The sequence below is a fragment of the Apodemus sylvaticus genome, chromosome 12, assembly GCF_947179515.1.
Source record: "Apodemus sylvaticus chromosome 12, mApoSyl1.1, whole genome shotgun sequence".
Lineage (NCBI taxonomy): Eukaryota > Metazoa > Chordata > Mammalia > Rodentia > Muridae > Apodemus > Apodemus sylvaticus.
In genome coordinates, this window is record NC_067483.1 from 10,599,378 (window position 1) to 10,614,430 (window position 15,053).

General features: G+C 38.6%; 1 protein-coding gene across 3 annotated transcripts in view; it reads right to left on the reverse strand.

Annotated features, from left to right (window-relative positions):
* The window catches only part of LOC127697757 (contactin-associated protein like 5-3), an 826,357-nt gene that overhangs the window by 333,852 nt on the left and 477,452 nt on the right, over nt 1–15,053 (reverse strand). For all 3 annotated transcript variants that reach the window (XM_052201048.1, XM_052201047.1, XM_052201046.1), the window contains exon 12: nt 5,420–5,539. In XM_052201048.1, the coding sequence (XP_052057008.1) occupies nt 5,420–5,539 (120 nt within the window). The remainder of the gene's footprint in view (nt 1–5,419; nt 5,540–15,053) is intronic.

Sequence of the window (15,053 nt, forward strand, 5' to 3'; positions counted from 1 at the left end):
TGGCACAGTGATAGACAAGTGGACCAATGGAATAGAATTGAAGATCCAGACATGAACCCACACACCTATGGTCGCTTGATCTTTGACAAAGGAGCCAAAAACATGCAGTGGAAAAAAGATAGCCTTTTCAACAAATGGTGCTGGTTCAACTGGAAGTCAGCATGCAGAAGAATGCTAATTGATCCATTTTTATCTCCATGTACTAAACTTCACTCCAAGTGGATCAAGGACCTCCATGTAAAACCAGACACACTGAAACTAATAGAAAAGAAACTGGGGAAGACCCTAGAGGTCATGGGCATGGGGGAAAAGTTCCTGAACAGATCACCAATAGCTTATGCTCTAAGATCAAGAATTGACAAATGGGACCTCATAAAATTATAAAGTTTCTGTTAGTCAAAGGACACTGTTAAAAGGAAACAATGACAACCATCAAATTGGGAAAGGATATTCACCAACCCTACATCTGAGAGCGGGCTAATATCCAATATATACAAACATCTCAAGAAGTTAGACCCAGGGAACCAAATAACCCTATTAAAAATGGGGTATCAATCTAAACAAAGAATTTTCACCTGAAGAATCCGGATGGCGGAGAGGCACCTTAAGAAGTGCTCAACATCATTAGTCATTAGGGAAATGCAAATCAAAACAACCCTGAGATTTCACCTTATACCACTCAGAATGGCTAAGGTCAAAAACTCAGGAGACAGCAAGTGTTGGCAAGGATGTGGAGAAAAAGGAACACTCCTCCACTACTTGTGGGGCTGTAAGATGGTACAACCACTTTGGAAATCAGTCTGGCGGTTCATCAGAAAACTGGACATGACACTTCCGGAGGACCCTGCTATACCTCTCCTGGGCATATACCCAAAGGATTCCCCGGCTTGCAATAAAGACACATGCTCTATTATGTAAATAGCAGCCTTATTTATAATAGCCAGAAGCTGGAAAGAACCCAGATGCCCCTCAAAGGAGGAATGGATACAGAAAATGTGGTATATTTACACAATGGAATACTACTCAGCAATTAGAAACAATGAATTCTCAAAATTTTTAGGCAAATGGTTTGATCTGGAAAATATCATCCTAAGTGAGGTAACCCAGTCACAAAAGAATACACATGGAATATAATTTCTGATAAGTGGATATTAATTAGCCCAGAAGCCCTGAATGCCCTAGGCACAAATTGCATAACAGATGACTCCCAAGAAGAAGTATGGAGAAGTTCCTGATCCTGGACAGGATTGATCTAGCATTGGAGGGGAATATAAGGACAGAGAAATAAAAAGGAGGGATGTGATTGGAGAATGGATGGAGAGAAGAAGGTTTATGGGTCATATGGGGTGGGGGGATCCGGGAAAGGGGAAATCATTTTGAATGTAAACAAAGAATATAGAAAATAAAAATATTAAAAAAAAGAATATAAATGAAAAACAAACCCAAAAAACAAAAAACAAATAGATAATCTAAACAATCCCATAACCCCTAAAGAAATCAAGGGTCATAGAAAGCCTTCCAACCAAAAAAAGCACGGGACCAGATGGCTTCACTGCAGAATTGTATCTGACCTTCAAAGAAGATCTAACACCAATACTCTTCAAACTATTCCACAAAATAGAAACAGAAGGAACACAACCCAATTCCTTCTATGAAGCCACAATTATGCTGATACCAAAACCACACAAAGATCCAACAAAGAAACAGAACTTCAGACCAATTTCCCTTATGAACACCAATGCAAAAATACTCAATAAAATTCTTGCCAACCAAATCCAAGGACATATAAAAACAATCATCCACCATGATCAAGTAGGCTTTATTCCAAGGATGCTGGGTAGGTTCAATATACGGAAATCCATCAATGCAATACTCTACATAAACGAACTCAACAACAGAAAAAAAAAAAAAAAAACATGGTCATTTCATTGGATGCTTAAAAATAATCTGACAAAATTCAGCATCCTTTTATGCTTAAAGTCTTGGAAAGTACAGGAATTCAGGGCCCATAACTAAACATAGTAAAAGAAATATACAACAAACCAGTAGCCAGCATAAAACTAAATGGAGAGAAACTTGATGCAATCCCACTAAAATCAGGGACTAAACAGGGCTGCCCCCTTTCTACTTATCTTTTCAATATTGTACTTGATGTACTAGCTCACATAATTAGACAACATGAGATCAAAGGGATACAAATTGGAAAGGAAGAAGTCAAACTATCAATATTTGCAAATGATATGAGAGTCTACCTAAGTGACCCAAAAAACTACACTAGAGAACTCCTACAGCTGATAAACAACTTCAGCAAAGTGGCTGGTTATAAAATCAACTCAGGCAAATCACTATACTCAAATGATAAGGAGGCTGAGAAATAAATTAGGGAAAAGACAACCTTTACAATAGCCACAGACAGTATAAAGCACCTTGGGGTAACTTACCAAACATGTGAAAGATCTGTGTGACAAGAACTTCAAGACTCTGAAGAAGAAAATGGAAGAAGACCTCAAAAAATGGAAAAACCTCCCATGCTCATGGATCAGCAGGATTAATATAGTTAAAATGGCCATTTGGCCAAAAGCAATATAAAAATTCAATGCAATACCCATCAAAATCCCAACTCAATTCTTCATAGAATTAGAAAGAACAATTCTCAAATTCATTTGGAATAACAAAAAACCTAGGATAGCTAAAACTATTCTCGAAAACAAAAGAAATTCTGGGGGAATCAGTATCCTTGACCTCAAGCAATACTACAGAGCAATAGTGCTAAAAACTGCATGGTATTGGTACAGTGACAGGCAGATGGATCAATGGAAGAGGATTGAAAGTCCAGAAATGAACCCACACACCTATGGCCCCTTGATCCTTGACAAATGGGCTGAAAACATCCAATGGAAAAAAGATAGCCTTTTCAACAAATGGTGCTGGTTCAACTGGAGGTCAGCATGCAGAAGAATTCAAATTGATCCATCCTTGTCTCCTTGTACTAACCACAACTCCAAATGGATCAAGCACCTCCACATAAAGCCAGACACTCTGAAGCTAATAGAAAATAAACTGGGGAAGACCCTTGAGGACATCAGTACAGGGGGAAAGTTCCTGAACAGAACACCAACAGAATATGCTCTAAGATCAAGAATTGACAAATAGAACCTCATAAAATTACTAATTTTCTGTAAAGCAAAGGACACCATCAAAAGGACAAATTGGCAGCCAACAAATTGGGAAATGATCTTCACCACTCTACATCAGATAGAGGGCTAATATCCAATATATACAAAGAAATCAAGATGTTAGATCCCAGAAAACCAAATAACCCTATTAAAAATGGGGTACAGATCTAAACAAAGAATTTTCACCTGAAGAACTTCGGATGGTGGAGAAACATCTTAAAAAATGCTCAACTTCATTAGTCATTATGGAAATGCAAATCAAAGCAACCCTGAGATTTCATCTTACACCAGTCAGAATGGCTAAGATTAAAAACTCAGGAGACAGCAGGTATTGGCAAGGATGTGGAGATAGAGGAACAATCCTCCACTGCTGATGGGGTTGCAAATTGGTACAACCACTCTGTAAATCAGTCTGGCTGTTCCTCAGAAAACTGGGCATGTAAGTTCCAAAATATCCGGCTATACCACTCGTTGGCATATACCCAGAGGATTCCCCAGCATGTAATAAGGATACATGTTCCACTATGTTCATAGCAGCCCTATTTATCATTGCCAGAAGCTGAAAAGAACCCAGGTATCCCTCAACAGAAGAATGGATGCAAAAATGTGGTATATATACACAATGTAGTACTATTCAGCCATTAGAAACAATGAATTCATGAAATTCTTAGGCAAATGGATGGAGCTGGAGAGCATCATACTAAGTGAGGTAACCCAGTCTCAAAAGATCAGTCATGGTATGAACTCACTAAAAAGTGGATATTAGCCTGGAAAACTGTAATACCCAAAACATACTCCACACATCAAATGAGGTACAAGAAGAATGGAGGAGTACCCCCTGGTTCTGGAAAGACTCAGTGTAGCAGTATAAGGCAAAACCAGAACAGGGAAGTGGGAAGGGGTGGGTGGGAGAACAGGGGGAGGGAAGGGGGCTTATGTGACTTTCAGTGGGGGACCAGAAAATGGGAAATCACATGAAATATAGGTAAAAAGTATATCAAAGAAAAAAAAAGCATTCCAAATTAAAAAAAATATTTATTTTGTGAAGAGTGTACATGTAGACTGTATTGAATATGTAGAAGTTAGTCAGAATCTTACTGGAATCAGTTCTCTACTTCTACCATGTAGGGTCCAGAGAACAATCTCTTCATCAATCTTGACACCAAGTTCCTTTACCTGATAAACAGGTGGGCTCCTCAAATGCCATTTATAAATCTATGTGGCTGATTTATACAAATGTACATCCTCTCAGGATATTCCATAGAAAACATAATCTCGCTCATTGATAATGACCATGATGGTAGTGGCCGTGGTGTTGGTGATGGTGATGTTGATGGTAATGGTGATGGTGACTTGCAAAGTAAGGTGATTGACTGATTAACAATTTAGTGATTTCTTGAGCAAACTTGACCAATTTTATAGGAGTTTATTACCCCAGTCTATGTGTATAACCTAACATGGCGAATTTCCTTGAAATATTTGAAGAGACCACTTTATTTCATGAACCCAAAGAGTAAGAATGTCATCAGATTTTATGTGAGGTTCAGAGTAAAGACAGTCCTACTTTACTGAAATTCTCCAACCTGATTACATATATATTTGTTTTTTTTTTTTACCTGCCATAATAAAGTGTTCATGAAATCATTATCATGATTAAATGTGGAATGTGGTAACCTAAATCCATGTTCCCAGGCCATGGTCATACTCTAGAATAAATGATGCTTTCATGCTTTGGGGGTGAAAGCTATTTTCTTTTAATGTTCTCCCTAGCTGACCCAACAAGCCTGTAATCTGTGATCCTGCCAGCTCCTTGGTGTGTAGCCATCATCTTCCCATTCCACTGAAGAACCACTGAAGCTGAAGATGGTAGGACTCAGGGAGATGCATGGTATGTAGAATCATCTATGAATGGACTCCCCAGTGACTTTTATGCCTTGCTTTTTTGTATATTTGTTTTTTTTTCCTACCTCAATTTTATACTGTTGTTGAGTTTTAGTAGAGATATTCCTGGCAAACCATATAGAGAACATTTTGTAATTTATTCCCATTTCAGGGAATAGTTCATAACTCCATCATTCCTCTACTCTTTGTCTAGAAAATAACTAAGATAATTCTTATTATATTTAAACATGAAGATAGCACTCTAAGTTTTTGTGTACTCAGGTGTGTCTTTCCAAAAACTCCTTTTTATGGCATTTCACCAGTTACCCTGGTTAAGCATTCTTAGAAAACATGCCGCTTACCAGCAATATTGCAGAACACTTGAAGCGGTCCCAGTGGGCCACTGCCATCAGGATCAACATAGAAGAACCCAGCCATGTTCCCTTGGTGTCTGTATGCCTCGCAGGATTGCTCATAGATGGCTGGAAAGACACAAAGGTAAACTCTACTTGATTTTTAATATTCCTCCGAATGAGAAAGTAGCTGATACTTTAGCCCACTTCTCATATTTCCTCCTTTCCTTCCTCTATAGCCCCAAAAGCCTTTACAGATAAGCATTCTAGTACTTTGTAGAACTGTAGAGAAAACACAGTTGCGATAGCTTGAAGAAGATAGTCACCACAGCTGGATACTCTCTAACTGTCTCTCTCTCTCCCTCTCTCACTTTCTCCCTCTCTCTCCCTCCCTTTCTCTCCCTTTCTCTCCCTTTCTCTCCCTTCCTCCCTCTCTCTCTCTCTCTCTCTCTCTCTCTCTCTCTCTCTCTCCCCCCCCCGAGGCAAAAAGAAAGACCCTCCAGCTCCACTTTAGTGGGACTATCAGTGTAGTAATGGAGGCTCATTAAGCAAAATGAAGCACATCTCAGTAAGTTTGGAGGTTTATTGTTCTACATAGAAAACTCTAGGTAGGCTAATGTAACATAATAAAACCCTATTTCAATAGGAAAAAAAAGGAGAGTAAAACACCTGGTCAAGATAGAACTTAACAGTGTAGTTAGACCAAGTTAGTTACTTGGCCTTGAGACTGAATTCACCTTGAGATATACTAAGAACATCGAAGGAATACCTCTACATTTCCTGGATTAGTTCATAGAAATGCTGTTATTTATTTATTTATTTATTTGTTTATTTGTTTATTTATTTTGTAGTTCTTCTGAGCTAAACCACTATGTGGTTCTGATGTGCATGACTTACTTTCTAAATTCTTATTTATTGTTGCATAGACAACTGGGAATCTATGAGGAAGAAGCTAACAATGGGCACAGTCATAGTTGCAACCAAGATAAAATTGCAAGTGAATCACAGACACAGGTATTAAAACGTGGAAAGCATGACTATTCTTGAGGAAATGAAGACTTGGTTTCTTTATAAATTAGAAGCAAGGATACTAGCAATGATTCAAATTCAGAAATAGTAAAACAAATTAGCTAAATACATGTAAAATAAAATTAATGAAAAAGAAGAACATAACGGTTAATAAAAAAACATGATAAGATATCAAATGGAAGCAAACATTAATATCAGAAATTATTAATATAAAGTCACAAACCGTAGAGAGGACACAGAAACAGGAAATGACCAATAATAGAATCACAGCACATTCTGCTGTGCATAGAAGAAAACCAAAAGGAAGTTGTTGACAGGGCTTGAGAGATGGTTATACTGGAGTGCATGCCAGGCTGGCATGAGAACCTGGGCCTGATTCATAGAATCCATATGCAAAATTGTGTTTCCCTGAAATCCCAGCTTAATTGGAGAGCTCCAGGTTCTGTGTGAGATCCTACCTCAAATATAAGGTGGTGAGTAACTACATAAGATATACAATATTGACCGCTACATGCACATATAATTTCATATACAAGCATATCCATGAACAGGAACACATGCAAGATCACTAGAAAATGCATAGGCAAATGGAAGTAGAAAGTGTCATCCTGAGTGAGCCAATGAAATCATAAAAGAACATACATGGTATGCACTCACTGATAAATGCAATTTAGCCCAAAAGCTCAAAGTAAACAAGTTACAATTCACAGACCACTGGAAGCTCAAGAAGAAGGAGGACTGAAGCGGCAGTGCTTTGATCCCTCTGACAAAGGGAACAAAATACACACAGGAGCCACAATAGAGAAAAAGTGTGGGGCAGAGACTAAATGGAAAAACCACCCAGGGATTTCAGATTCATCCTATAAACAGTCACCAAACCCCAATACTATTATGGATGACAAGAAGTGCATACCAAAATGAGCCTGTTGTGGTTGTCTCCAGAGGAGCCCTGCCAGAGTCTCACACATACAGAGGCTGATGCTAGCAGCCAACCATTGGACTGACCATGGGGTCCTCAATGGAGGAATTGGAGGGCAAAATGGAGGAACTGAAGGGGTTTACAGCCCCATAGGAAGAACAAAGATGTGGGCCACCCAAACACCCCAGGACTCTCAGGGACTAAACCATCAACAAAAGGGCACACCTGGTTCCAGCCAAAAGTGTAGCAGAGGAATGCCCTGATGGGCATCAGTGGGAGGAGAGGTCCTTGTTCCTGTGAAAGCTCAATAGATGCCCCAGCAATGGTAAATCAAGGGGGCCGGTGATGGAGGGTCTGGTAGAGGGACATATACTTGAAAGCAGGGTTTGGGAGAAGGGCTTGGGAGCTTTTTTGGGGGGGGATTGGGAAAAGTTTTAGCATTTGAAATGTAAATGAAGATTATATTCAATAAAGCAAAAAAAAAAAACTAAACAAGCAAACAACAACAAAAAAAAAGAATTAGAAGACCTCAGAAGATGGAAAGATCTCCCATGATCTTGGATTGGCAGTATTAATATAGTGAAAATGGCCATCTTGATGAAAGATTCAATGCAATACCCATCAAATTTGCAACTCAATTATTCATAGAGTTAGAGAGAGCAATTCTCAAAATCATTTGGATTTACAAAAACAAACAAAAAAGCAAGAGAGTGAAAGAACTTCTTGAGGAATCAAAATCTCTGTCCTCAAACTGTCCTGCAGAGTAATTGTGTTAAGCAATTGTGTTAACAATAGTTTTGGTAGAGTGACAGAAAGGAAGATCAATGGAATAGAATTGAAGACCCACATAACTATGGTCACTTGACCTTTGACAAAGGAGAAGACACCATTCAGTGGAAAAAAGACAGCATTTTCAAGAAATGTTGTTGGTTCAAATGGTGGTCAGCTTGTAGAAGAATGCAAATAGATCCATTCTTGTCTTCCTGCCCAACGCTCAAGTCCAATTTTTTCAAGGACTTCCACTTACAACTAGACACACTGAATCTAATAGAAAATAAAGTGTGGAAAGCCTCAAACACATGGGCACAGGGGAAACGTTCCTGAACAAAATACCAATGGCTTATGCTTTAAGATCAAAATTTGACAAATGGAACCTCATAAAATTACAGTTTCTGTAGGCAAAGGACTCTGTCAATAGGACAAAACTGCAACAAATTGACTAAGAAAAAATCTTTACCAAATCTACATTTGATAGAGGGTTAATATCCAATATAATCAACGAAGTCAAGAAATTAGACTCTGAAGAACCAAATAATCCTATTTCAAAAATGGGGAACAGTGTTAAACAGATTTCGCAATTGAGGACTACTGAACAGCTGAGAAGCCCCTAAAGAAATTTTCAACAACGTTAGTGATCAGGGAAATGCAAATCAAAAGTTCCTGAGATTCTGTCTCACACCAATAAGAATGGCTAAGATCAAAATTCAGGTGACAGCAGATGTGGAGAAAGAGAAACATTCTTCCATTCTTGATGGGCTTGAAAGCTGGTACAACCACTCTGGAAATCAGTCTGGCAGTTTCTCAGAAAAGTGAATATAGTATTACCTGAGGAGACAATTATATACTTCCTGGCCATATACTCAAAAGATTTTCCAATATATAACAAGTACACATGTTCCACTATGTTCATAGCCACCTTATTTATAATAACCAGAAGCTGGCAAGAAGCTAGATGTCCATCAAGAAAGGAATAAATACAGAAAATGTGGTACATTTACACAATAGAGTATTACTCAGCCATTAAAAACAATGAATTCATGATATTCTTAGGCAAATGGATGGAACTAGAAAATATCATCCTGAATGAGACAACCCAATCACAAAAGAACATACATGGTATGCACTCACTGATAATTGGATATTAGCCAAAAACTCTTAATAACCAATACATAATTCAAAGAACACATAAAGTTCAAAAAGAAGGAAGACCAAAGTATGGATGCTTCAGTCCTTCTTAAATGGGGAAAAAAGAGTTACAGAAGCAAATATGCAGACAATGTGCAGAGTATAGACTGAAGGAAAGGGCATCCAAAGAATGTCCCACCTAGGGATTCATCCCAGATAGAGTCACCAAACTCTGACACTATTGTGGATACTATGAAAGGTTTGTTAAAAGGATCCTGATATAACTGTCTCCTCAGAGGCTCTGCCAAAATGTTACTAATACAGAATTGGATTCTTGTAGCCAATTATTGCACTGAGTGTAAACTTTCCAATGGAGGTATTAGAAAAAGAAATGAAGGAGCTGAAGGGGTCTGTAACCCCACAGGAAGAACAGCAAAATCAACCAACCAGATAAGCTAGTTCTATCAGGGACTGAGCCACCAACCAAGTAGTACACATGACTCTTGATGCATATGTAGCAGAGGAAGGCCTTGTCAGGTATCAATGGGAGAAGAGGTCCTTTTTCACCTAGGAAGGATTGATAGATGTAGAAGGTCTAGAGGAAATGAGGGTGGGGAGTGGCTGTGTGGGTGGAGGAACACCTTCATATACGCGGGGGTAGGGGTGGGGATGGGGAGGTGGGGTAGGGGGGTGGGGGGTGTCTGGAATTGTATAGTGGGATTCCAGGAGGGTGTGAAACCAGGGGAATCAGTATCCCCAACCTCAAGCAGTTCTACAGGGAAATTGTGTTAAAAACTGCATGGGATTGGTATAGTGATAGGCCAGTAGATCAATGAAATAGAAGTGAAGATCCGGAAATGAACCCACATAATTATGGTCACTTGATCTTTGATAAAGTAGCTACAACAATCCAGTGGAAAAAAGAAAGCCTCTTCAACAAATGGTGATGGTTCAACTTGAGGTCAGCATGCAAGAGAATGCAAGTTGATCCATTCTTATCTCTTGTACTAAGCTCAAGTCCAAGTGGATCAAGAACCTCCACATAAAACCAGACACACTGAAACTAATAGAAAAGAAACTGGGAAGAAAGGGGCTTACGGGACTTTCGGGGAGTGGGGGGGTAGAAAAGGGGAAATCATTTGAAATGTAAATAAATTATATCAAATAAAAAAAAAAAAGAAACTGGGAAAGATCCTTGAGGACATGGGCACAGGGGAAAATTTCCTCAATAGAACACCAATAGCTTATGCTCTAAGATCAAGAATTGACAAATGGGATCTCATAAAACTACAAAGTTTCTGTAAGGCAAAGGACATTATCAAAACGACAAAATGGCAACCAACAAATTGGGAAAAGATCTTTACCAACACTCCATCCAACAGAGGGCTTATATCTAAGATATATAAAGAACTCGAGAAGGTAAACTCCAGAGAGCCAAATATCACCCTTAAAAATGGGGAACAAAGCTAAACAAATAATTTTCACCTGAGGAATATCAAATGGCTGAGAAGCACCTTAAGAAATGTTCAACATCCTTAGTCATCAGGGAAATGCAAATCAAAACAACCCTGAGATTTCACCTCACACCAGTCAGAATGGCAAAGATCAAAAAGTCAGGAGACAGCAGGTGTTGGTGAGGATGTGGAGAAATAGGAACACTCCTCCATTGTTGGTTGGGTTGTAAGCTGGTGCTACCACTCTCGAAGTCAGTCTGGCAATTCCTCAGGAAACTGGAAATGATACTTCCAGAAGACCCCGCTATACCACTCCTGGGCATATACCCAGAGGATTCCCCAGCATGTAATAAGGATACATGCTCCATTATGTTCATAGCAGGCCTATTCATAATAGCCAGAAGCTGGAAAGAACCCAGATGTCCCTCAACCAAGGAATGGATACAGAAAATATGGTACATATAAGCAATGGAGTACTATTCAGCCATTAGAAACAATGAATTCGTATCCATTCTTCCGTTGAAGGACATCTAGGTTCTTTCCATCTTCTGGCTACTACAAATAGGGCTGCTATGAACATAGTGGAGCATGTGTCCTTATTGTATGCTGAAGAATCCTCTATTTATACAATGGAGTACTATTCAGCCATTAGAAACAATGAATTCATGAAATTCTTAGACAAATGGATGGAGCTGGAAAACATCATACTAAGTGAGGTAACCCAGTCTCAAAAGATGAATCATGGTATGCACTCACTGATAAGTGGATATTAGCCTAGAAACTTTGAATACCCAGGACATAATCCACAAATTAAATGATGTCCAAAAAGAATGGAGGAGTGGGCCCTGGTTCTAGAAAGACTCAGTGCAAGAGTATAGGGGAATTCCAGAACAGGGAAGTGGGAAGGGGTAGATGGAAGAATAGGGGGATGGAAGAGGGCTTATGGGATTTGCGGGGAGTGGGGACCCAGAAAAGGGGAAATCATTTGCAATGTAAATAAAAATAAATAAATAAATATAATTAATTAAAAAAAGAAAAAATAAAAAAAAGACAAAAAAAAAAAAAAAGAAAAAAAAAGAAACAATGAATTCATGAAATTCTTAGGCAAATGGATAGAACTGGAGAACATCATCCTAAGTGAGGTAACCCAGACTCAAAAGAACACTCATGATATGCACTCACTGATAAATGGATATTAACCTAGAAGCTTGGAATACCCAAGACACAATGCACATATCAAATGATGACCAATTAGAAGGAAGGAGTGGCCCCCTGTCCTGGAAAAGTTTAGTGCAGCAGTGTTGGGGAATATCAGGACAGGGAAGTGGGAAGAGGTGGATTGAGGAACAAGGGGAGGGAAGAGGGCTTATGGGACTTTCAGGGAGGTGGGATCCAAGAAAGGAAAAATCACTTGAAATGTAAATAACAAATATATCACATAAAAATAAAATAAAATAAAAAAATAAAATAATTTGGGAACAAGTAATAAAAGAGAAATGTAAATAAATTTAAAGAAATAAAAATAAATAAATAAATAAATAAATATTTTTTTTTTAAAAGCAGTCTCCATTGTTTTTGAATGGTGACACATCAAGGCTCTTCAGAATAAATTGTAATACAAACAGGCCAGATGTATAGTATGATCAGGCAGAACAGACTGAACCATGGTTTCATATCTGAGGTAAATAGTCTAAGTATAGTTCTGTCAGATAATTTATTGCCTAAGTTACAATTTCAAATGTCCTTGTGATGTTCTCTCTCATTAGAGATAATGGTAGTATTCAGATGATGTAATGGTTTTATTTAGACCTTATTCTTTCAAGTACCAAGTTTAGAGCTATATAGTTTTGCCATCTTCTCCATTTATATTTGTGTTGTAAAACTATGGAAAAAGTATGAAATACAAAATATAGTTAAATGTGCATGTGTGTGTGTGTGTGTGTGTGTGTGAGAGAGAGAGAGAGAGAGAGAGAGAGAGAGCATGTACTAGCCAGAGGTTCATGTCAGTAATATTCCTCTATTATCTCCTTACTGCTGCCTACCCCCAATTTAAATTTGAAGTGGATATGTCATAGAGTATGTGCGAGGTCAGAAGAATTCCTGGTTCACTTCTACCATCTTGCAGGTATTGGGAATTAAACTCAGGCTGTTTGACTTGTTGGCAATCATCTTAACTCTTTAGCTATTTTCTCAGTTTGTGAACCTTGGTTTTTGAGAGTGAACATGAAGCTCACCAATTTGTGTAGACTGGCTGGCTAGTGATCCCCAGAGATCCCCCTTCCTCTGCCTCCCAAACACTGGGGTTACAAGTTCAAAGCACTATACCTGACCCTTCATTTTGAGTGCTGGGAATTAGGATTCAATTGCTCATGATAGCATGGCAGGATTTTTACCCACTGAACCATATATTTTGTTTCTCAGTAAATATTTTTAAGGCCTTAAAATGTTTCAATTCTTCTTAGCATGTCTATTATCATACTTATATTACTCCGTATACAAGATAATGTGCACAACAGTAATTAATTTCAAAAGATGCCATGATTTGAAAAGGAACAAAGAAGCTCTATATGAAGGTTTGGAGAGATGAAAGGGATAAGATAAATGATGTAGTATAATCTTAAACAAAGAAAATAGTTCTTAATTGTTTCAATGCTATGTCTTTTTTTCCTTGTGATATTCTGTGTAGTAGAGGATTTACCCCATGATTGATATCCATTACAGAGCTACATGCCTTGCCTGTGGACTCAAATAAGATCAAATTAATTATGTTATTAAGTTAATGTTTATGAAGTTATTCAGTAAATGTTTGTGAAGCATTTTATTTAGCAGCTATTTATGTAAAGCTTATAAAACCCAGAGTATACTAGATTTGAGACTGTGGCCTTGTATCAACAAAGAAAAGAAGCATTAAAACAAATGAGAATTGCAAAAATCTTTTGAAATATTAGAGGGAATCACATTAAAATAAGCAGAACTTTTGATTTCTGGGGCCACAAATACATCTCAAAAAGCATGGTGAAATGTTAGTTTGTAATATCAGAAGGTACTTCAGTGTCTTTGGCTGCAGTGCACCAAAGACATCTTGCCAGCCAGTTGATTCCTGGTGAATTGAAAAACAAGTTTGGTACCTACTTCCAGCTACAACTCTACCCAAACTTTTCTTTTTTTTAAGTTAAAAAATATTTTTATTTTATTTATTGTGTGTGTGAGTAAATGCACACCTGCCCTGATACATGTGTATATCATGGCCAGAGGTCAGAGGACAACTTTTAGGACCTGGTTCTCTCCTCACTTCTTCTTCTTCTTCTTCTTCTTCTTCTTCTTCTTCTTCTTCTTCTTCTTCTTCTTCTTCTTCTTCTTCTTCTTCTTCTTCTTCTTCTTCTTCTTCTTTTTATTGAGTATCTTCTTCATTTACATTGCCAATGATAAAACCTTTCCCAATCCTCCCCTCCAAAAGCACCCTACCCAAAATTCCCAACCCCTCCTCCCAACCCCTGCCACCATGTATGTACCCCTCTACCCAACACACTCCCACCTCCCCCAACTCCCCATACCCCCCCCATCATTTTCCCTTTGTTGGGACCTCGATTGAGCCTTTACCTAATCAAAGACCACTCCTCCCACTGATGCCCAACAAGGCATTTCTCTGCCATATTTTTGGCTGGAACCGTGTGTACCCCATGGTTGATGGTTCAGTCCCTGGGAGTCTTGGGATTTCTGGGTGTCCGAAGCCATTGTTCTTCCCTTGAGGTATAAACCCCTTCAACTCCTCAGGACCACCCTCCAGATCCTCCATTGGGGACCCCAATCCCAGTCCAATAGTTGGTTGCTATTTTCTGCCTCTGTATTTGTAAGGCTCTGGCAGGGCCCCTCTGGAGACAGCCATGCTCCTTTTGGTACACGCTTCTTGTTGTAATGTTTGGGTTTGGTGACTGTTTATAGGATGAATCCCCAGGTAGTGCAGTCGCTTGGTGGTGTTTATTTCAGACTCTGCTCCACACATTGCCTCCTTTATTGCTTCTGTGAGTATTATGTTCCTTTTCTCAGAGGAACCATAGCACCCTGACATAAGTCCTCCTTCTTCTTGAGCTTCCTGTGCAGGGTGAATTGTAAATGGTTTATTTTGAGCTTTTGGACTAGCATCCACTTATTAGTGAGTGCATACCATGTGTGTTTGTGGTGAATTATAGTTCTGATGCATTCTTGGATTCAGTTGGCCAGGATTTTATTCAGTATTTTTCCATCAATGTTCATGAGGGAGACTGGTCTGAAGTTCTACTTCCTTGTTTGATCTTTGTTTGATTTAGGTATAAGCATAATTGTGGCTTCATAGAAT